General features: G+C 43.9%; 1 protein-coding gene across 1 annotated transcript; it reads left to right on the forward strand.

Moving 5' to 3' along the window:
- Positions 1 to 16635: 16635 nt before the first annotated feature.
- ckma (creatine kinase, muscle a) lies at positions 16636 to 23072 on the forward strand. The gene is made up of 8 exons (XM_036524149.1): positions 16636 to 16715; positions 18608 to 18822; positions 19212 to 19366; positions 19741 to 19873; positions 20512 to 20683; positions 20974 to 21097; positions 21932 to 22121; positions 22571 to 23072. Exons 2-8 carry the CDS (start codon positions 18630 to 18632, stop codon positions 22747 to 22749), a joined length of 1146 nt encoding a protein of 381 aa, XP_036380042.1. The 5' UTR covers positions 16636 to 16715; positions 18608 to 18629; the 3' UTR covers positions 22750 to 23072.
- The last annotated feature ends 2004 nt before the right edge of the window (positions 23073 to 25076 follow it).

Below are 25076 nucleotides of genomic sequence, written 5' to 3' on the forward strand. Positions count from 1 at the left end.
GCACATCAAAGGAACAAGGGCCCAGGCCGGACCCCTCAAAGTGCAATACCAGCCAGGTGTCTGACAGCAGCCACGCCTCCTCTCCGTCTGATGTGAAAATGCTCAACCAGGACGCAGAGCAAACATTACAGCCCAAACCCCCCCGCACCCTCCACTACACGGACACAGTTCTGCAGAACCAGTACTTCTTAGAGGAGAAGGCTGAGCTGTCTGTGGGGAGAATCGGGGCAGCACAGCTTCGGAGAGGGCGTCATAACTCCAGGCCGAAAGGTGTGTCTGGACAGAGCAGTGGACATCCAGGAGGCGGCCCTTCTCAAAAAAGTCCCCCATGACAGCATGGGGACAGCACCCCTTTGGTTACATCCTCTCCAGTGTGCTGCTTCCTGTGAGAGGGGAGCACAAGTGTTGGGTGAGAGCAACAGTGACAGCACCATGGACATACGGACCTTTGGCATGCGTTAGTGGCGGATTCCTCGCAACCAGATGTAGGGAGACTGGGGACAATCAATAAGCTGTGAGCTTTTAAAATGATTTTTGACACAAAAATTGCATTATAGGTTTACTGTGCAATTTTAACAAGACCCCTTACTGTTTTCAAAAATCAGGTTGTGGTGTTAGTTAGCTAATTTTAGATAATTTGTAAATAGTTCCCAACTCTGCAGGTTGAGTTTTATATCTGCTCTGTAGATTACTAAGATTTTTTTAACACAGCACAATATTTGTAAGGTATGATGACAGTGAATCTATAATTTGATACTGTGCTTGTGCTATTTTTACAAATGGTTTGTGGTTTTAATTTTGCATTTCCCCCATGGTTTTAACCTCTTCTGGAAATGACTGAAATATGGTATATGACAATGATGATGGAGAGGAGAATGGAAAGCCCAAACGTGCAATTGAACCAATGGAACAATTACAGCACTTTTTAAAGCTAAGCAGCATCAAAGGGCTAACATTATACACTGGTGTGTCACTTTCCATATGCATTGAGTGTAGTTTGACATCTAGCGGTTATCTTGAGAACTACACCTGCATTCATCTGAGAAGAGAACCCATGTGTTTTAAAACACACCACCTTGCATTGCAAAAACAAAGAGAGTATTGCTGGCTCTTTGGACTCAATGAAAAGGGGAATGTCATTCCCCATAATGATGCATATCTTTAGCCATTAGCATTAGCAAAACATTTAGTAGAAGTTATCTTAAATGCGATTCACAAGGCATCAGCCATTCGGGGCTGATATTAGCTATCCATATTGACACCCATGACAGCATTTAAAATTTGATTTATTTATGTCACTTGATGTAATTCCCTGACATAAAGACACATCTGATAAAATTAGTCATACCTATCATTGTTTACCATTACATAACTGTACAAAATAAACCTGAGAATCCATTATTGTTTTCCAATGTGAATTGATTATGTGGGTCCACTAAATAATGTTGATTACGTTCTGTTTTTTGCTCTTCCACTTCATTTAGAATTTTGAGTGACTAAGTGAATTGCCATGGTAACTCGGCCGTGCTTATTGGATGTCGGGATAATGTAGGAATGGAGGAAAATGACTAAGCATGTGACGCTGTGCTTTTGAAGAGAACAGTATAATCACAGCTTGCCACATGTCTGTGCCAGATCATTATAAACAATACTACATTAAGACTATCAAGTCAGATATCAAGAGTGTAATACAAACAGTGTTTTTTGTAGAGATTTTATTTGCACTTCATTCTGACCATCTTCACCACTGCCTTAGAACGACTCCTTAGTCACACAAGCAACACCTTTTTCACTGTGGTATAAAGGACACTTTATATCTGAACACTTTCATGGTGTTATATCCCATTTTATTAGACCATGTCTAGCACCTCAACATGGCAACCACCAAAGTTTAGGTGAGACTCAGACCAGTTATCAAAAACCTGAAGAATGTATGGGTATGTACTGGGGCAATTCAGGTTCAGTACTGGTGCAGCACAAGATGCCCAGATGGGAATGAGACCAAAAACCTTCAAGGTGTAAGACCTGCTCCTTACCAGTGTACCACAGCTCATCCTGTTCAGCTCCCAATGGAGTCCTACTCTGGTACGTAGGAAACCACCAAGTGTCACAACAGACATCCCACCAACCTAGGTGATCACACAGCTGGGGCAAAATCACAGCAACAGCAGGAACCTTGTTGAAGACACCATTGACAACAAAACAATAAAAGGTACAGTTCTTCTCAACTCATTGCTGCTGGCATTTTACTCCATATACAGTATGCTATATGTCTTTTATTTTGAAGGGGCTCTGCCTTGTCCTCTGGCGAAGCACTCAGAATTCTGAGAAGGATGTGTCCTGTCTGAAATTCCCAGAATTCCTTTCTGCAGCCACTCCCATTCTGCTCGAAGACCTCATTTCCTGGTTGGTCATGAAAGTATGCAAGAGGTATGCCACTACCATAAGAATTCCATCAATTCTGCACAGCTGAGGACCACACCCCTCCTGGAACAATGATGAATGCTCATACACAAAGGACTGCCTGGTGAATTCAGGACTGACGCATCCCCCCTCAAACTTGGCTGAGCTGCCTAGGCAAGAGGCTGCCAACACTGAGAGCACCAGGCATTTGGTGTAACTCTCTGATAATTCTAGAATTGTGCCTATCACAGATGCTATGGAAAAGCCAGACCCCACAGTCTCATCCCATTATTTCTCTATCAAAGCCAGACTTACATGGCTCCCAAAACAAGGCTCAACTGTAATGATGTTGCTTTGATGCTGCTGTTGCATACCAGAATTACATACCTCCAGTAACCAAGAGCTGGGCCCATGAGTTAGTCTGTAAGTACTGAAAGGAATTTCAAACTATTATAGCCAACAGAAATCAGACCAAGTGGGACAAAGGCATGGCAGAGAGAGAGCCACCATTGATTATTATGCAACGAAAAACATGCTCTGACTACATTACTCTGTGATATATGCTGCGCTGTCCTATCAAGGTCTCTCTCATTGAATATGAGTGCCCTGCCTCACTATCAGAGTTGTTATGCTGTGTATATAGCACTTTGCTTACTTTTAAATATGGTCATACCTCCTAAGAAAGGAAGCAGATAAAGCTACTGATGGCTTTTAATGTACATATTCCTATTGGTCAGACTCCAGCTCGGTAACTTATATAAGAATTTTGAAATGCAAAACTCCATAAGAGTGAAAAAATAATAAGCTTGAATCTGTTTTGGTGAAGTGGGAGTGGGAGTTGAGCTGTGCCTCTTGCATTTCTGCGGTGTGACGTCATCTAGGAGGTGCCTTTCCTTTTCCTGTGAATTTACCCAGGGAGAAAAACAGGGGTTTTGATACATTCGTACATACAGTCATAGATCATCAGTCCCCATGCAGTCAGAGGAGAGGAGACACTTCTTCATGTGTATAACACCATCATCAGTTGGTGTGGTGAGAATCCATAATAGCCATACAGTAAACAGGAAGAGATAGAATTGCTACGCTAAAAACAATGTGTTTTTGTGTGAATGTGTGTGTGCACGCGTGTGTGTGTTTGTGAGTGTGTCTGCATGCAAGTGTGTGTGTGTGTGTGTGTGTGTGTGTGTGTGCATGTATTATATGGAGAGAGCAGAACATTATCAGGATATTCAGATGGATCAATGGCTTTTCAGATTGCACCCAGCTGAGAAAGACTGAGAGAATCAGATCAGATCACAGGCAGGAATTTCTGGATTGGACTTGAACAGTGTTCACAACATTGCATATTTGCTTAATGGTGATCAAACTGAAACTGCTTTTACTCATCTTTTGGAAACTTGCATACTGAATTATTAAAAGAGACTGATTTTTTATATCGAAGACTAAAGTCCACATGGAAATATTTTTTTCTTCCTACTCCATTTTTCATTTTGCTTCTGTTGCACTGTTGTCCACACTGCCGTGCATGAGAACAAATTACCCGACAGTCTGAATTCTAGGTAACAGGATGCCAGCCCATGTACCTGAAGATATCCACCCTGCAGAGGAGTGTGGAGTTAGAGCCAAGGAGCGTTCTCTCCAGTGACCTGATCACCCCACCACTAGAGAACCTGTACAACAGAGCCCACATGAGGCGGGAGGGTGAGCATGATTTTAAACATGATTTTGTGTTTCATGCAGGGAAACCTCAATGTACTCCCTGTTGCCAGCTGGCCTCCACCCAGCTCCCAAAGCATGTGGCATAAGCCGGACGAAGCCGTCCCAGTGGTTTGAAAGCGGTTTGATTACCATCGGCATGCCACTGCCCTGCTGAAAATGGAGGCATTCACCCCTGGCCAGGCACTGCCCCATCTGTTCCACCTACATCTGGAGGACTCCCAGCCCCTTTGGCCCTGAGAAAGCAGGAGTGCTCCATGGCTGTTCACAGTGATAGAAGGAAGGCAGCGCATGGGAACTGTCCTTACCTTCAATACCCCACCTTAACCCCCTGTATTCAGTCTGTGGCTCCCTTCCCCTGGCTCTGTGTCAGAGTCTCCTATTGTATAGCTGCCACCCACTGGACTCCCCAGAGAGAGTGGGGTCTAGACTACAGTGCCAGAGTGAATAATGAGGACCTGCACAGGCGGTCCGTCCATGCCCCGTGCTCTCAGCCTCGCCTAGACCTGGACCCCTCCCTCGTGGGGACTGAGCTGAGGATCATGGACCAGGGCACGACAGGGCAGGGGAGGGGGCGTGAGCTGTGAGACAAGAGCAGCGTGGTTCCTAAACTCTTCCGCCCCACCCCACTGGTCCCAGACAGCTCAGCAGGGCACTGCAGCAGTAAACAGCAGGGATGAATCCTAGCTGCTGGATTAGCTGTTCAGCTGAGTGCTAAAAATACAGTTTTATTACACTCCTATTAATAATTCATTCACTGAGCTCTAGCTGCGATGCAGGAGTGGTCAGCGAAATCCAGTGGGGTCTCCCCCGCGTGGGTTAAAATCCTGCTTGCAGCGTCAAATGGTTTTATGTGTTGACAGGCAACAGTGTGAGAAAACAAAGCCCAGGATCGATTCCTGCATGAGACAGTGTTGTTCTACCCTTCAGCAATGTTACCTAACTCAAATTTCTTCAATCAATATCCAAGTGTTTACATGGCTGATTCATAAGCTATGTAAGGTGCACTGGATAAGGGTATTTCCAAAGCAGATAAATATTCATTTAATATTACTTTCCTCTGTGTTGCCCCAGGAGCAGAGAGACAAAACGCTAGAGCCAGAAGTCATGCCCTCTGAATTTAAACGTATCTAAAAGTATCTGTTCCCGTACCACTGATAAAAAAGTCTGCCTGGAAATAGATAAAAATCAATAAAGGAAGACATTTATCTTATTAACAAGATGAAAATGCAATATGCTTGCCTTCATCATAAATCTCCAGGGCTGATCAGCATTTTTAGTAACTGAATGCCTGCTAGAGTGCATTTTAAATTTTAATGGCTTGTGTCGTTAACTCAACTAGAGCAGCTTCTGCGAAACATCAGTGATTCTTTATGAGGTGCAGCCATACTTCCTCAGAACTTGGAACACTGATCATGCAGTTGGGTTTAATCATCAAATCATCCTCCCTACATCCCTCCATGTTCTTGACATTTGCATTAATGCAATTAGTATAAGTTTGAGTAAAGCTGAAATGGATATTCTGGAAATTTGCATTGATGCAGGTCATACTCATAAAATCAGTCAACATAAAATGGCTCTCACATGAGCGTACTAAGAATATGTTTTTAAGATCATACCTACCGTATAATTCCCAATTAAACAGAAAAGTACAGGAATAGTTTCACTTGAAATTATGTTAGGGTACAATTTGGCTTTAGAGCACCCCCACTCCTAGAAAGCTTATAGAAAACTTGGATCCCCTCCAAGCTCACAGGGGAACCACCTGAATAAGCAGCACCATGAGAATATGAAATTCTATTCCAGAGATTCAGACAGTGTTATCATGTAGTGCCTGCCCTGGCTACGTTTGTTTTTGAACAAAATTTTGAGAGCCACAAAAATCAAGTATTGGTTAAAATGGATATTTATGGACACAAATTAATACCTCTATTATAAGATTTATGCCAAAAATCCCACCCCTTACTGATGTCAGTGCTAAATGTATGAAGAATCGCTGGGGACAACAGTGCAGTTTGTGATCTTTACCACATGGTGGTGCCAATCTTCACCAGCTGTACACAGCTTCGGATCCCTTGCACCCTGGTTTTCATGTGTGTTGGAAATGGAAAATGCTTTATCAGCGTTTATTAGCATAGAGTACAAACGTTTTCTTTTGCTAGTTCATGCAAAGTTTTTTAAAGTTAGTGCATTCATCTCCAATAATTCCCAACTTTTGATGATGTGTGAATTCCCGTCTTTCTCAGGTTTACTTTGAATGAAAGATTATGCTGTGAACCCCTCATTTTGATTGCAAATCTCTTACTTACCACCACATATCACTACATCTGGTTTTGGCCTGGCCTTTGCTATTAATATATAAAAATATACATTATGCATTTCACATTCATGACACTTGAAAGGACTAGTAACTGACAGCAATAATAATGTTACATATATGAATTGTACACTAGATTAAAAGTAGAAACAATCGGATTATTTGAATCATAGATTATATTGATGGGATATTATATAATTCATAACCTTTGTGCATGGATTCTTTGGCAAGCATTGTCCTACCTTGACACTAATACAAGAAGACACCACAGACATCTCTCTACACCTGCATAAATCATAAATGTAGAAATTGGGTACATCCAAAATTACTTGTCTAGACTAAAGCCGTCACCATGATAGAACCTGGCAATGTTTCATACGTTACAGGATATTGTAACTTATACCGGTAGCTTCATAAAATTAGAAAGTAACTACTACTGTAATGGTCTGATCTCACAAGCTAGCCATTAAATGACAGGAAGTCACGTGATTAAGAATGCCAGGTCCTGTCACTGAGCACCGAATACTATATAAATTGTGCAATGTTAGAACTGACCACAATATGTCCCTTCTGTTGTCAGGACTAGAACACCCTCCCCCATCTGTTATCATTGACTCTAATGGGCTTTTTTTCTCCCACTGTTCACAACACCTAAAAGTTTCAAATCCTCTGTTCACATTCACAACAATAGACATTTATAATGAAATGAGGGAGGGTGTGTATCTGTATGCGTAGAGGCCCTGTGAGCATAATTACTTAAAATCTAGTTTTGAATGTGATTTTGAGATCTGGCTGCAGCACCATGGTTTTAATTTGTATTATAGAGACAAAGGAACATACCTGACTTCCACACGCGGTGTGAGAATCACCTCTGGAGGCAGCATGGGACATGTCCACATACCCGAACTCTCCGAAATTGAGCGCAAATGTCATGCAAGGTTATGTGGTCTTTTCTTTGCATCACCAGTTCTTGGGCCGAAGGCCAGAATGGAGTTGGCTCGCAAGTAAATGCATGTAATGTAACGTAATGGGTCTGGAACGAGCAGAAGGGTTTGTTTGCATCAAGAGTCCTTCTTTTCAGCCATTCTCATATGACAGCATTACCCAGTCACCCCAGCCATGACGTCATTGACGTCACTTTATTTTATTACACTTTGTGAGATTCTCGCACATGCATACCACATGCAGTAGATGGATTGTGTATAACACAGTAATGTGCAATAAGTAGTTATGTGTACCTACGGGGGGTTAGTGTAAAGATGTATGTGTTTTTGAATGGTGATGCTGTAGCCTGGGTAGAAACCAGATGTTTGTGAGAACAAATAAGAGTGTGTGTCTGTCTGCTGATGGTGACCATCTGAGAGAGAAGAGAGGGAGAAATAGTAAGATTGGTTCAGGCAACGACATTTGGATAGTAAATCAGAGTTTCTCCTCAAATAAATTTTACATCTTCCATGACTTTTCAATGACATTTGGAGGATAAATGTGCGGTTTTTCAAGGATTATTTTCAATTACACAATAGTCCAATGTCCATGAAATTGTAATTGCAAGGGAGAGGTAATCGTAAGAAGCATTTCTTGCACTGTGTCTGCACTGAAACATAGCTGCAGATGTTCTGGCAGAGAATGATAACGCCTTTTGGTCCTGAGCTTAAATTACCAGCAAGGGAGCTAGCCAACTTGTTATCAATATCAGTCTGCTGACATTGCGAGACATGATCATAAATGATGTCGCATTAATGTGCTGGCAAGAAAAATGGACATATTTCATGTCTGGCTAGATTTGGGCACTCTTTAATGGTTTTATAAGCAGTGTATTATCTGACCATTTTCCATGAGTTACTTGAATGAAATAATTTTGAAGCACACTGGGACATCAGTCATTTGTATGACTGCGTTTGTAACTGCAAAAAGGTTGCAGGAGGTATAGGGCAAGGATAAGAGAGAGACGGATAAGGGAGAGGGAGGAAGAGAAGACAGAAGACATTCGGTAAGGAAAAGGAGAACGCACTGCAGCACAGACACATGGTGGAGCAGAAAAGCTGGAGACAGAGGGGGAACAGTGCTGAGCGAGGGAGCAACTGCGCCTTAGCGCTTATAGAAGCTAATTTATGGCTCAGCTGCCACGGTTCAGCCCAGCTGCAGCTTGCAGAGAAGACTCAAACCGTATAAGGGGTGCTTAGCTGGCAGAGAGGATCGTGGGTAGGGAGTAGGACACTGTGTTCTGCCGTCCTTGAACCCTGTGTCAGAGAGGTCGCAGGGAACACCAGAGGAGGGGACAAAGGGAGGACAGCACAGTGGTGAAAAAATGGATCTCTCTTCTCTGGAATCAAAGTGACTATCCCAAAGACAATTCCCAAATTTAATTTAGCCAAAACTTTCACAAATCTGCTCAGTACGATGACATGTACAGTACATGTGTATGCAAGTGTAGCAGAGCTGAAGTGATTAGCTTGTGTGAGTCCTGCATAAAAGCCTTGGTAGCGGGTAGCAGGGAGCCGAACGGGTGCAGCGGCTACGTCACTCCCTGAGACCTGGGTGAGTAGCATTGTTGCCGACAGGCTAGCGGCAATTTGCCTTTAGCTCAACTGGCAACGACCCTGGCTGTAAGGGGATGGCAGTGAACAATGAGAGCCCCGGTTTGAAACTCGTTCACTCGCTGACCCTCATAACATCCAATACACAACGCAGCAAGATGCCACCCGTTACACAAACAATCCAAACACATCCTTAAAACATGCACGGCTATGAGTTCATCCAGAAAGGCTCCAACTGAGTGTGGGCATCTGTGTGTTTAATTTCTGAGAGGCAAAACACACTTGTTTCATGCTTGCTGCTGCTGTTTTAAATCTTACTTTTCATGCACCCTTAATTATTTCTTTCTGAGGGGCCTCCACACAATCAGCAGGCAACCTTAATGCTAATTTGCTTGAGCACTGATTAGCAGATCTGAGACAGTCCCTTTAATGCTCCTGCTGTTTGTTTAACAAAGTGAGGCTGGAGCCTTCACAACGGACAGGACTGAGCACTGCTGGGGGGAGGCTTTTGTGGGGGCTGCTGCAACAACTGGCACCAGCTGTCTTTTACTGTTCACTATAACAGCTTTCTGGGCAGAGGAGCTGTCTGAAAAACGTTGAATTCTGGGCAAAATTTGGCCTCTGTGACAGGAAAGGGGAAGGGGTGAGTCTCTACAATGTACTGATCATGTCGCTCTTTGAGAGCAACCTGTCCATTACTGTGCACTGTAGTCGCTCTGGGCAGCAGCAGGTTGCAAGGTTTGCATCAATTACATTATGTACAGATGTACAGTACATAACATAACATACACACATTACACATGCCTAGAGCTCATGCAATATCTCAGGCAGACAGAGACATCAGAGGTACACTAGCATGATCACGAAGAGACACACGCAAGAGTTCCAGGATGTAAAATATCAAACAGACCTTTCAGTTTATATGTATACACATCCAGTTTAATTTCCTGATTATTTCTTCAATGCCCCAGATGATGCAGGTGTAGCAGAGCTAATGCAAATCAACATTTGACTGTGTATTAATACTTTATAAGACCAATCCTGATGGTCCCACAGCACAGCATTGAAGAAAGTCTCTCTCCTGTCAATGGTGGCTTTGTGCTTCCCGACCTATATTTGGGACGCTTGGGGTCTTGACTAGGTACAGACAGGATTGAGGTTATGATTTAGGTTTATATACCCCCATTCCTAGAATATTCCACAGTTTAGTGCTATTTTTTCCTCCTGAGAACGTCTATGAATACGAGCCCTGGTGTAATCGTAGAGTCCCAAGCAGGAGCACTGAAATGAGCTGCAGAATGCTGAGCTGGTGATAAAACTAGTGCACCACGCACGTGTAGCACACATAATAATGTGCACGTCTGCTGCAAACATGCACACGCTGGAAAGCAAAACACAGGCATACCTGCAAGCGTGCATGTGTCATTCCATCTGATGCATTTAACAGGTGGAGGCTGGCATTAAAACAGAGGAAACAGAGGGCCAAGGGGGGCTGGGGGAGGGGTAAATGAGCAAGACTGCACAAACTCTGCAATAACATTTGATTGCCTGCTCAATTTCTTGAATTCCACGCCCACCTCCATCTCCCGGGTCATCACTGTTAGTGAGAAAAGAGATTGTGTCTGGCCTTCCTGGTTAAATCAAAGTTAAATAAATCAATAAGTGGATATGAGTCCCCCGTGAGGCTCTCCAAAATTGCCCATCTAATCATCCCACGGTTTAACTGCCTAAATAAATCCCTCCTTCTCTTCCTCAGCATATGGTGTAGTGAACATTCTGGTGCAAAATGTGAGCATTACACATTGGGGGTGGCTGAGGTGAGTCTACCGCTGTCCACTTTAAAGCCGCCTGAGACCCCCAAAAGACACCATATAAATGCAATATAACAATAATAATAATAATAATAATAATAATAATAATAATAATAATCCAGCTACCTCTGTCTGGCTGCAGGAACCAGTCCTGCAGTGAGAGGGGTCAGTGTGTATCCACTAGTATGGGCACGCAGCTGACTCAATGCAATTCAATCTGCTGTAAGGGAAGACTGACCGTATCACTACACAGTAGTAAATTTAGCCTGAGGAGCTTGTGCTAATGAACATAGCCTGGCCCTGTCTCTGACGGACACAGACTGGCCCTCTCCCAGTCTAGCCCTCCCTCTCTTTAAGCAGACTGGCTCTGCTTTCATTGTGTCTATATTCCTGCCACATGCATGCTCCTGCACACAGGACCACCAGTCTTGACTTAATGAGCACATCATATATCACTGCCCTATATCACAAACATGGATTGTTTGCAGCTGACCAGCTGAGAACTCACAGAGGGCATGTTTGTCGGCGCTGTTGTTTCTGAGAAGTAAATCACCGAGCTGCTGCTATGAGGTTGATAGCTACAGATATTCGCAATCCTTCTTTTACTCTTCCAGCTGATTAGATGGTGAAGAATCACACAGGAGGTTTATGATGAATCTTTCAAATTCCTTTTTTTCCAGTGTTGTTCTGTGTTATGAGTTATAAAACAAAAATTTGATGATAGAGAATAGTAGTGGCTTAATTGCGTCACCCTTGGAAATATAAAAACACACTTGTGGGATATAGGCTGAGTTCAGAGCTCATGTGCTTTACACTTCAGTGTATTTCCCATTATTCAGATTATGACAGTAGTAGATCAAGGACAGGCAACCCTGGAGTGATGTGGATGTTTCTGTTCTTATTTTTTGTTGCTCTAAACTTTTAATTTCATCAGAAGCATTATTCTGCTAAATTAATGCAGGTGACGGACTTCACACAGGCATAACTGATACAGGGTCCCTTCTAGCAGTGTCAAAGGTCAGATGTCTCTCGCTCTGCCCCTATGTGCCAGCAGTTAATGTGGCATGACAGAGTGGTTGCAAATTTAAACAGGCTTTTTGTGTGTGTGGATCCTATTTCAGAATGGCATCAAATTTCAAAATGACTTCAAATAGTATATCTTACAGCATGTGATCTGGCATTGTTTTAGCGTGTTAAATGCTGCTCAAGACTCAATATCATTCAGGCGTCTAAATAAGAAGCTAGAGAACTAGTGATGTCGCTAATATCACGCACCATTAGAGCAGACCGTTAGAGCTTTGTGACAAAAACAAGATGGCAGGACGCCATGCCCACTGCTTAGGCCACACACAGAGGATGTATGAGGACCGAATCGCAATAGTTGCTCTGCACTGGACTCCTCCCAGGCAAAGAAATTTCAAAAACAGTCAAGTGCATCTGGTGAAGGAGTACAGGGCAATGAGTAGAATGCAGGCCATGTGAAGGAAGCTCACAATGACTTTATATCTCACCAAGGACAATGAGGAATCCTGCCAATTCACCACTTGCAGCAAAGTGCTGAGCAACAGCAACCAGCTAATAATAACAATAATAATAATAATAATAATAATAATAATAATAATGTGCCACCTTTTAAGAATATGAGAAAAAGTGGATCTCAAACACCTCCATGTATATTTACAGCCATTTAGCATTGTTTGGTGTCCCTATCTTTGGTTCCCAGATTAAATCTTGGGAGGCCGACATATGAAAGTAAGCACTGGGAGTGATTTGCAGTGAGAGACACAGTGATTTAGAGTGCGCAGTGTGGCCTCAGAGTGGGAGCTGTCCCGTGGAGTGAACCCCTCAACCCCGCCATAGCCATATCCCACCACAGTCTTTCAGCAGTCAGACTAATGGGTCATCTGGCCCCGGCCATCGTCATGGTTACATAACTGTCCCCCGCTGTTGCTGTGGGCTAATTTGGGAGTGCAGCGTCGGTCTACAGCACGCCTGATTCTCCCTCTGACGGGAGGGACAGTTCCCCCCTTGGAGGAGCTGGATATCAAACGTTCCACTAAGACGAGCACCAGGTTGGCCACGGGCCCTCAAGACAAGCCCATGCTGCGGCTCCCAGCCACGCCTGGCTGTGATTGGGCTGATTTGGGCTTCTGAGGGACCTGCATTTCCAGTTGTATGTGACAGGGCTGTGGTTACGACTAAACTGTTAACAGTATTTGCAGAAGCAAACTAACATCCGCATGTATCAGCCCGCATTGTCATGCACAGGTGCTTCTTTCTCACAAAAGACAATCCACACGTGTTACTGTGTCATCCGTAGGAATTAAGTCGATACTTTTGCCAGAAATGTGCCGTTGTGTGGTGCATTTCCCCATGGTGCACATATTGTACAACATACCACAACCGATGGATACTTTATAGAGAAATGCAAGGTGCAGCAGCATAAGTAAAATACTCAAGCTTTACTTGTGAGGTTACCAGAAGTCAGAGCAGAACTTCTGTCAGCTGTCAGTTATGTGTTTCATTTGTGATTACAAATTGTTTCCGTAGTCTTGCCTAAATAATTATTTTTGTCCCCACCTTAGGCATCTTTTTGTTTAATTTTTTAATTTTTTTGTTTCATTTCTGGCAAATATGTTTAGCAATTTTTATTTATGCTGCATTTTTTGTTTTTTATGTTTTTTCAAAACCTGAAGAGTACTGAATCTTTGCTTGCTCCTGTAATAAAGTTACTCCTGGAATGGACTTCTGGTGTCAGCATTCATTCCCCACAAACCCTCCTTGCCAGAGCTTAAAACAACTTAAGCATCCCCCAACTCCACCTCACCCCACCCCATCTCCCAATCCCCAGCAATCGCCAGCACTTTGGGGTTGAGGCGCTGCCCATTGTGTTATCTATCACACATGAAGGACATCTAACGGAAAGCCAGTGCTAAAAAAAGACCTTGGATTTGGCAGTCAGGCATCAGATGGATCATGGGTTCACTATCCTCCTCCCAAGAGGTACAATGGGAAAAACTTCAGTTTAACCCAAATCTCCTCATACTGGCCTTCAGAGCCTGCAACAGCGGGAACTCTTGCAGCAAAGACAGTCTTTCCACTGCGCTATCCCTGCAATTGATTTCAGCATTCTTTGCAATCCTGGTGATCAGGCCAGAGTTTGGTTGGTTTTTGCAGGGGGGTCGGGCAGAATCAGGTTGGGTGGGAGTGGCTGTGGGAGGAGGGGGGTGGTGGTGGATGGAAGGGAGTAGTAGGAGCCAGGACAGAGACTAATTTGGTAAGTCATGTCAAGGCCGGACGACTGGCTGACAGCTGTGAAACGGGACACTGGGTGTCAATTTAGGGCAAGGGCACCCTGACAATCCCCCCCCCCTTCCCACTGACCCCACCCCGCCCCTAGTTTGGTCCAGTAGCAGATCCACACCCTTTCTCTCTCTTCATTCTCTTTTTACCCACTATCTTTATACTTGTCTATTCCCATAAAGCCACCTCTACGTTTTTTATGCTATTGTGTTAATAATGCTATTATGTCTGCCATCCATTCTTTGGTTTTTTGGTTTGTAAAGCTCTGCTCTGATAGCAGGGTGTGTGCTGCATGCTTTTCTCCTCTTGCAACAGAAAATCTGGGGCATCCCCACGCTAAACCTCAGCAGAGACCAACTGAACTTCCTGAGATTACAGGGGTTCACCCACCCCCCACCCCCCACCCCCCAAGCCCCCCCAAGGCAGCCCTGAAGGGTTATTTGGCTCTGCTTCTCATTCATCTTCAGTTTCACCATCATTGCTTTGCATGGGAGCTCTTGCTGTGGTTTAATATCTGAATCTTATTAAATTACTAGGGAGTCATGGGTCATGAACCTGATAAGGCACCTGCAATATCTGCAACCTGCAATATTCCACATGCATGCTGAGAACTTGAAATAGCTGTTTGTGACTGCTTCAAGTTTATAATGAGGTCCACTGGTGTGATAGATAGATAGGTAGGTAGACAGATAGATAGATTATGGTTGCAGATACTGCAGACTGCAGCCGTGTGGTCAAACAGATTGCAGAAAAAGAAAGTCAGAAAGAATGAACCAAAAAAGACAGAAAAACTGGTTTACACCAAGAGCTGGCAGAGACCAATTTGGCCTTGTCACAAGACTCTTGGTGCGGGGTGGTGGGGTGGTCAAGTAGTAGAGGTTGGGTGGTAGCTGAATGGTGGTGTGGACCATTCAGATTAAACTTGTGCCACCCAGAGCTGATTTGTGTAGTCCCATCCGCATAAGCGGCAGCCAGTTCAAAACTCTTTCTTTCGATGTGCTTTCTGTGGGCTTCGCCTGTCCTCTGATGCCTCAGAGTGTCATGGCTTGCTGTGCTCTTGTGATTGTTTGGCTCAAATGGAAATGATACTGGAAAGAGGGGTCAGGAGGTGAGGGGTGGTCCCTAAGGATGGAAATGTGAGACACTTCCATATTAACCCGTTAGGGTAAGGCTATGCAGTGCTTCCACCAAGTCGGCTATGAATCTGTGTGCAAAGACATGTGGCCTAGAATCTGTGGTGTCAGCACAACTTGAGAGAGAGAGAAAGAAAGTTAGAGATATAATGAGAGAAAACAGAATGGATGGAAGGGGAGAGATGGAGAGATGGAAAGATGGAGAGATCTGTGGCATCAAGACAATTTGTTCAGAGAAAGGCACAGAACGAAAAGTGAGAGGAGGCACATAGATTTCTATATCAATAGATATACAGGTGAATGGAATTACCTCCATAATTTGTCATCATGTCTGGGAGAACCACTGAGAGGGAGGAGAGTGGTAGAGAGAGGAGCCAACTACATGGCTGGCTTTTCGCCAGGAGTCAGGCAGACTGTGACGCTGTCATACGGTGCTGTCAGAGAGTAACCCCTTAAAAGCCTGCAATTCCAAAAGTCTGAAACTAGCAGCAATGTCAGACTCCCTCGTGTAAAATGCACTCCGTCCTCACAAACACTACATGTCCAAAAGATAAATGAAACAGTCTTCATACAGTTCATACGTTTAACTGTGGTAAAATAAGGATGGGAACAAAATTTGTTCAAAGCTGTAGGGTTGGAGTGATTCCAAGGCCAAGCAGTTTGGGAAAAAAGGTCCTTGCTGTACTCCTCACGTCCTGTTTGAAGTTCAGATAGTAGTGGTAGATCTTTCTTGTTGTGGAGGTATGTAAGCCCCATTGGTAACATGCATCAGGCAGATCTGGAACCTGTATCTTCTGTAACAGCCTGATCAATCTGTGTTCACACATGCAGTATCAGCTTCCCTTGGGTGGTCTGTGATTGAAGAAATAAAGCATCAACACCTCCCCTTTCATCACCGTGGGCCAAATATGCATGATTGTCCCGTCACTGAAATCAAGGAGCCTCCATGCTAATCCTGACATGCACGCATACAGTTTGAAACAACAGTAAAAAGGGTTCAGCATGGATGGAACCTCTTGAAACCAGAGAGTGAGACTGGAAATTAAGGCTCGCATGTTATAACGGAAGAAGACATTCCAGTATTTTTTTTCAAACCCATAAGCTCAGGCATAAGCGCTTATGAAATCTCTGGCATGTTTGGCAAAAGCATGTCTCAGCTTTTTTATCTTTCACTGTCACACTGCTCCCCCTTCCCACCCCCCTCCCCCTCTACAGTGAGCTATGTATGGGCCAAAGACAGAGAAGAGGGGGTACAGCTGTTGTCCCATCTTGGGTGACTGTGATGTAAGTTATCGCCTTTCAGAAACTAAACAGGGCATCGGAGAGCAAATCCAGCCAATGAGGAATTAGCATGGAGAAAATGTGCTGGCCAATGGGTGCAGGGCAGCTGGGTATATAAGTCAAGGTGTAAGACCTTCAAATTTGGGCGACCCCTATTTTGGCTTTGGTGAACAGGATCTGATCCCAAGGACTGTTACCGATTTCTTTTGTGCAGGTAAACCCCGATTGAATGAAAGTGGGAGGGAAAGTGGGAGGGTGATTTATTTGGAAAACTCAAAAACTTCATATAAAGAAGAGGAATGCATAATCATTTTTGTGATATTTGAATAATTTAATATTTATGTCTCCACCGGTAATTGGAATCCAAAAGACTTTTTTGTCTCCCTCATCCAAATAATTTTTTTTTTTTCAATTCTGGTGGATGCCTCTTCAACCTGTGGCATGTGGGGGTTGAAATTTTGTTTAGCGGCTGCTTGTTTTGCAATCTGAGGGCACCTCTGCAGAGCTCAGGAGCGAGAAGAACACATTTTGTGCTATGCAGCTTCCAGCCCCTTGCTCAGCTTTGGGTGTGTGCAAGTGGATGTTTGGGGGCAGAAACCGCAACTAAAATGGACACCAATGATTTTAGATTGCAGCTGTGACTGCATGGTTGCAAAGAGATGCCTCTCCTGGCCCATCAGCATGTCACAGAGGCATAGAACGCAGAAACTGCAGGCGTCTCTCGTCATTGTCAGGGCAGAAGGAGCAGATATTCAGGACCAATCAAGAGTGAAACTAAGAAAAGGGCACAGATGACTTCCTGTGCAACATAAGAAAGTGTAGCCAGAATAATCTGCAGATTAGTTTTGTCTGTTTTTTTGCTTATTGCATTGAGACTCTCTTGCTGAGGAATACAGAAGCCATTCACAAACAGCCAATCTGTAGCTGCAGGGTGAAGTGTGGATGGACAAATGCCAAGAAAGTAAATTAGTCAGGAGCTGCATAGCCATTCATTGAATTTCCACACATCTTTAAAAAGAGTTAGACCTCTACTGAGTATCTTAAGAATTCAGAAAATTGGGGTAACTATGCAAGAACAAAAAAAACAGGGATCCATTCAATTAGGATTTTCAAAGCATGAAACATGATTTATCCCTGTGATTGTATGGCTGAGGTTGCACTGCTGGTTTGGTCTGTGATTCTGTTTTTCAGTGAGTTTTGATTGCAATTTTGATGCTGATGTGTATTGTCTTGTGAGTGTCTTATGGATGATAACTTTGCCAATTACTTTGCTACATGCTTTGGGTGGACTCCACCACTGATCCGGAGTTAGCAACAAGCAAAAGCTAAGTGGCAGACTCCAGTGACGCTATACTGTCCTGTAGTGACCAGCGGGTTAGAATGAAAGTCCTGACCTTGTATGTAGCCCTGTGACGCAGGTCTTTGGTAATGGGATATACCTCAGCAGGCAGGTAACCAGACCCAATGGGCAGGCCAAGTACATTACAACCCACAGCTGTCGCTCGCTTCTGAAATAGATCACAGCTTAGCTCCTGATCATTGTCATGGCAACCACAGTGTGATGGCTATCTGGAATATTCTGATGAATGCAAATCAAGTGACATTAGCCACTGATAAAAAAAGCCACTAAAGAGAAAAGATCTCATGTGGCATGAAAACCAAACAACAGTGACCTGCATTTTTAGAGAAAGATCCAAATTTTAAATTTCAAATTTCTGGCTGCTTCACAGGCTTTCATCCTCAGAGGTAAAATCAAGGCATGGTCGTGTGACCCCAAACTGCTATAAATACCCTCTACTGCACTATGTATATAAGCAGGCCTAAGTTAGTTGCGGGCTGGTGATAGCCAAGAGGACCAAAGCGCAGATTCAGTTTCCACAACCCTATAACAACACAGCTGTTCAACGGAACACGTCTCATAACCCTTTAAACATTTTTATAGACTGCCTTGCACAGACTTGAGATCATTCATATACATCCCTTCCATGTTTCTGTTTTATCATGGATCGGGGCTGAATTTATGCCAGAGCAGGTCTGTCTGGATTGTCTGGAGTGTCATCTTTTTTCACAGCCTTGCCCGCCATCCCTGTGCCTTTTTTTGTGCAGAGAAAGTGTGAGAAACGCAATCATGCCTTTCGGAAACACCCACAACAACTTCAAGATGAACTTCTCAGCTGATGAGGAGTTCCCTGACCTCTCCCAGCACAACAACCACATGGCCAAAGCACTGACCAAGGAAATCTACGCCAAGCTCAGGGACAAGCAGACCCCCAGCGGCTACACCCTGGATGACGTCATCCAGACCGGAGTGGACAACCCAGGTGAGGATTGTCCCCTATGAATCGATTCCTACATATATTTTGACAGTGAACTGGTACACAGACCTCTGTAATCCATTGGTAGTCCATTTATTTAAAAAAAAGCTGATGTACTGTCTGTTGATCTCCATGGTGATGATGTTAAAGGCATTGCAAACAGACATCAAAATCCATCCAAGCTCTGTCAACAACAACTAATATCAGTATGAGTACCAGTAATACCCATGCAAACCCATTTGCTTCATTTGCTTACACAGATGTGTTATCTGATGTCTACCCTGTGATGCTTCCTTTTTCCTTCAGTTCGTTTACCTATATAATTACTGTTGATCCCTGGCTGTGCGTGTGAACAGCATAACCTAACACTTAGTCCACCTCATCCCCATCCTTAGGCCATCCCTTCATCATGACTGTGGGCTGTGTGGCTGGTGATGAGGAGTCCTACGAGCTCTTCAAGGATCTGCTGGACCCCGTCATCGCTGACCGTCACGGTGGCTACAAGCCAACTGACAAGCACAAGACCGACCTGAACTTCGAGAACCTGAAGGTGAATACGTTTGTTTTTTTTTTTTGCATAGAACCACACAGATCAAATGTTTTTCAGTTTGTGGCTACATTTGTAAAGCCATACATTGCACTGGCATCGGGGACTGTTGATTGAGTTAATGCTACATGCCTTCTCCATCTGATTGCTACGGACCATCATGACCCTAACAGTCATGTATCATGAAATTACCATTTGATCACTTTTGATGCACTTACAGGGCAACATCAGCATGCCACTAACAATAATTTACTGTAACAAATCTTACAGTCTTACAATAATTACCAATTGGCTGCCCTAACTTATCCTGGAGATCCAGAATGGTTGTGTTAAAGGTGTGCGAAAGTGAATGACACCTGCATGTTTGCATTTCGCAGGGTGGTGATGACCTGGACCCCAACTACGTTCTGAGCAGCCGCGTCCGCACTGGCCGTAGCATCAAGGGATACACCCTGCCCCCCCACAACAGCCGTGGCGAGCGCAGAGCTGTTGAGAGGCTGTCCATCGAGGGTAGGTCACAGACAGAGCAGCAGCATTCAGAGTGTGTCAGCCCCCTGTCCTAACAACTGCCCCTTTCACTCTGCTCCATTCAGTCCTACCCCCTTCAATGCACAGTAGCCACCTGAGCCACTGTTGGACAAACATCGTGCTGAAGTGCCAGCAAATGTCTCAGGTTTTTGTTCCATATTGGCTCTTAATTACATAATTGGATCAGATGTATGGAGGTGGTCATGCGCTAGAGGTGCTCTACATTTTACTGGATGCACCACGTACATTAATATAGCTTAATAATGTATTCAGTGATGAGCTCAGGTGGAACAAACACTGGAAACCTCTCCAGAACCTCAAGTTTCCTTCCATTAGCCCTCAAAAAGCTCCCCCCATTAGCCCATCCATCCACATGCATGTGTGGATGTGGTGCTACAGTACTGTAACCTCCAATTAAAATCTCTATAGCTATTACCTGCACCATGCTATCGGCTCCTCCCCAGACATATTGTGTAGCCACTTGATTGTATGCGTAAACTCTTGCCTAGTTGCATCCTGTTTGTCCCGTACCTGTTGCACCTGTAGGCTCTAGCCCATATGTGTCATGTGATTGGCCGCACCTGCCGGATCTTGTCCAATCGGGTTGTGTGTTCCCCCAGCTCTGAACAGCCTGGACGGAGAGTTCAAGGGCAAGTACTACCCCCTGAAGAGCATGACTGACAAGGAGCAGGAGCAGCTGATCGCTGACCACTTCCTGTTTGACAAGCCCGTGTCCCCCCTGCTGCTGGCTGCTGGCATGGCCCGCGACTGGCCCGATGCAAGAGGCATCTGGTGAGCTCCATTTTATATTCAGTCCATTACGTCAGCCTCCCTCATTGCCAGTCCTTTAGAACTGGAACTTTAGAGAGACAAAGAATGTAGAATTCTGACCAGTGCGTAGCTATTCTCCTGAAACACTGGCTTCCTTGATCCATGCCCATTCTTTTCTGAGTTTACAGTTTTTAGTGTACATTCATGCACTTAAGTGCCTCCAAATGTAGATGTTTAGTATGGAGTTTCCTTCTGCTGAGGAAATGTGATCCAATGGGCTGAATTTTCATGTTGTTCCCTCTCGCCATTAGGCACAACGACAACAAGACCTTCCTGGTCTGGGTGAACGAGGAGGATCACCTGCGTGTCATCTCCATGCAGAAGGGAGGCAACATGAAGGAGGTCTTCAGGCGCTTCTGCGTTGGCCTGCAGAAGGTACGGACGTAGCATGGCTTTGCAGTACATATCATCCACTCATAAAGCTGCAAAGTAACTGGAAAAAATCCTGGTTAAGGGCCTTATCACTGCAGTAGTTTTCCAAACGGGAAGTGAATCAGCAATCTTTGCGTTATATGCCAAGCTCTTTAACCACACTGCCACAGCTTCATACCAGCTGGTCATACACTGGGCCAATGTGCAGCATATCCATGATCCACCTGAGAACCTAACCACTCAGATCAGTTTGCTATTAACTTTTTAGAACTAACCTAATGACTCTCTCCAGTGCTGTATTTTCCGGAGAGCTGATATCCATTTGCACAGCCTCATATGCATACACAAATATAATGTCTGTAAGATCAAAAACATGAATGACTAATGGAATATTTGCCTTTGGGTTGTCTGAGGACAACTCAGCAAGAGCTCTGTGTGTCTCTTTCAATCTTCCTCTTTAACGGGTCAGTCTCTACATACTGCCTTTACTTCCAGTATCACTGTTACTCTCCTCTACCTCATTCACACCAGAGTTACTTAGTCTTTGTCATGGGGGGGCTAACGTCCAGCATATTTGATTGATCCATCTGAGAACTTAGCTACTGTGTATCACCTTAATGCTGACTTGTAGCAAACACAACACTCTTCCCAGTACTGTATGTCTGGACCACGACAAGAGGCTGTTCATGATCCATTAAAACAGTGTCATATATTTACATGCACATGCTGTTCATAAGCCTGCACACCTGAATTACGTTTTGAAGATTTGCTCTGGGGTTGTTCAAGCACAGCTCACCTGTAACCGTGTCCACGTCTGCCATTCTTCCTCCACGGCAGATTGAGGAGATCTTCAAGAAGCACAACCACGGCTTCATGTGGAACGAGCATCTCGGCTACATCCTGACCTGCCCCTCCAACCTGGGCACCGGCCTGCGCGGCGGTGTGCACGTCAAGCTGCCCAAGCTGAGCACACACGCCAAGTTTGAGGAGATCCTCACCAGGCTGCGTCTGCAGAAGCGTGGCACAGGTTTGCATCTCTATCCCGTCTTACCACCCTGCTCCAGAATCACACTAACATCTGGTGTCATCATCAGGCTTTCCCACTATCAAGCAGTTTTGCAGAAGAATAGGCACATCTCCCCCCTGAGACCTTTCTCGATAAATGGCAACTTTTATCAGTCAAAGTGTCTACATACAGTTTTACATGCAACCTTGTGAGCACCAGGGTGAGGACATAATTCAGACCTTAAATGGGTACTATTATCTTTTACATCAGTGAATCCCTTTTCCCGAACAACTTACATAGTGTATGTAATAAGGAAATACACCACACCATGGAAATCAGAACTGCTTCATTTGAAGGTCAAACTCCACCTACTTCTAAACATCTGCACAGGCTTGTTGACAGACACTGGCAAATTTCTTAGTGCCTTTTAAGAGGACTGACCTTTTACTCTGTACCTTTTTTTCCAACAGGTGGTGTTGACACCGCATCTGTGGGTGGTGTCTTCGACATCTCCAACGCTGACCGTCTGGGCTCCTCTGAGGTCGAGCAGGTCCAGCTGGTGGTCGATGGTGTGAAGCTGATGGTTGACATGGAGAAGAAGCTGGAGAAGGGAGAAGCCATCGATGGCATGATTCCCGCTCAGAAGTAAAGAGGGAGTTGCACTTTTTATACGATCAAATAAGAAACCACGCCCGCCAACATGCGAGCAGACTCTGGCCTTTCTAGAGACTCTTGACTCTGCTCCCCTCTTTCTTCCCTCTACTTCTGTCTCTCTTTTCTTTTTTTTTCTTAATCTTTTTCCTTCCTTCCTTTTTTCCATTCGTTTTTTCACGTTTCCTGTTCTGTTGGTGACATCCTGGGATCAAGCTTCCATTGTCAGGCACTCCTGACATCACCTAAATTTGAATTTTTTGGGTTGTAAAAAATGATCAGACAATGATTCAATAAAAAATGGCCCCATGAAACAATCAATAAAGGTGACTTGTCCTTTATTTAGACATGCCATGTTAACCATTCTTACCCAACTTATTATGGGGTTAGACATTGTTTGGTGTCATTCATGTGAATAATACCTCTAGGCCTGCTCCTTTGCATCATACATAGTCTCAGTACAAAACTACACTAATACAGAACTATCCTGGAGGGAATCACTATAATCACTTACACATTGAGAAATCCAAAGAATGAATATTCCCAATTTTCAGTTCTCAGTGTTGTTTTCCTTGTTTCATCTAAAGGAAAAAATAGGCAAGAGCACTGTGTGTGTGATTGCATGTGTATGTGCTTGTAGGCGTGCATGTTTGTGTGTGTGTGTATGTGGTTACTACATAAATCTTTATTATACCCCATTGAGAGCACTGTGTCTAGTTCTGGAAGTCATACCATAAAAAAGTACAGAGGAGGGCAGCAAGCCTGTGTTAGGAGACAGTTTTGTGGAACAGCATGGCGTTTGATCTGGAGACACGCGATGTGTATTCGAATACAAATGCTGGAGACAAGTGATGTATTTTCGAATACAAAGCGATGTCGCTACATCCGACCGGAGCCAAACGGCGCCTCTTGTGAACCCTACGGAGCCAATTAGGTTACAGGGCTCAGGAAATACCCAATTAGAGAGGGAGCTGTTAAGCTATGCACAGCTCCACAAAACCAATCAGAAACAACACCCCCGCTGGTCATCATAACTCATATGTAAATGTGCCTGCTATTACCTGTATAAAAATGAAATAAATGCTATACCTGTCGAACTTCTGCTCAATGCTGATGTTCCCACGGCCAGCTGTGCAAATAAACCTTCCTGTCTTTTTCTACAAACATCGAATCTGCTTCTTTGTCGGAACAAAACACGTTTTGATGTTTGGGACTTTTACTAACACCTGGTTCCAGATATCAAACATATATGTTTTTACTACAGATAGTCTCTTTCATCCCAGCAATAGAAGAAGAGGATTTTATTGAGGTATTTAAATAAAAAAGGATTAATACAGTATACTATAGAACCTTTTTCAAACTGAAGTCTAGTATTAGTCTGTGGAAAACGAGGAGCCTTGTGCTGAATGTGTTTGAAGGCTGATGGTTTGACACATAACCATCTCAGCCATAGCAATTTTGCAGTGACAGCTTGTTCTTCAGATTACTAGAGGAGAAAAGAACACAGGATGTAGGTTTCTGCGTTCTCCACCATACCTATATATTCTCCAAAGAACACTTGTATATTTGGAGCAAAATCAATTCCATGCTCACCGACATTACTTCATGCACTATTTGGATTGCAGAACAACTTGTGTCATTCCTAATGGCTTCCTTTGCAGTTGGAGCTATGATGGGGACAGCAATGTACAATGTATTAGTGTGTCACATCTAGCCCGTATCACTGACCTCTCAGTAAGAACTCTATTTGGACAGACATGTGGATGCAGGGATGACTGTGTTCTGCTTGTAAGTTTATGCCTTTACCACTTGAGGGCGCTAGTACACACTGTTTGCAACAGGCACTGTCAATAGTGCCTCTGTTGTGAATTACAATTTTGTTCTGTATACTGTACACAATATACGGTATACTTTGGTGAATTATAAATAATTTGTATCTGTTACTATATCTTGAAGGATTCATAATCTCACGTTACACAATTGTCAGGACTTCATAACATATAATTATCTGGCTTTAATTTCATCATATATTGTGTTGAGCAAAGGGGGGGGGGGGGGGGGCGGTTCATGAGAGACAATAAACATTTGAAAGAACTCGGAATGGAACCCTGGTCTCACACTCTACAAAACAGCAAAATCACAACAATGCTAAAAGGATGAGATGAAAAAGATCCTACTACAACCTCTCACTAGCAACATCACCCAAATTGACAGGCATGGTGACAATTTTAATTTTAATGTAATCCTGTTGGATGTTCACTGTTACAGGTATTTTATACTTTCAACAAGCTCACAGTGTGGAAAAGCACCAGTGAGATTATTTTT

This window comes from Megalops cyprinoides, chromosome 3 (assembly GCF_013368585.1).
Source record: "Megalops cyprinoides isolate fMegCyp1 chromosome 3, fMegCyp1.pri, whole genome shotgun sequence".
Classification (NCBI taxonomy): domain Eukaryota; kingdom Metazoa; phylum Chordata; class Actinopteri; order Elopiformes; family Megalopidae; genus Megalops; species Megalops cyprinoides.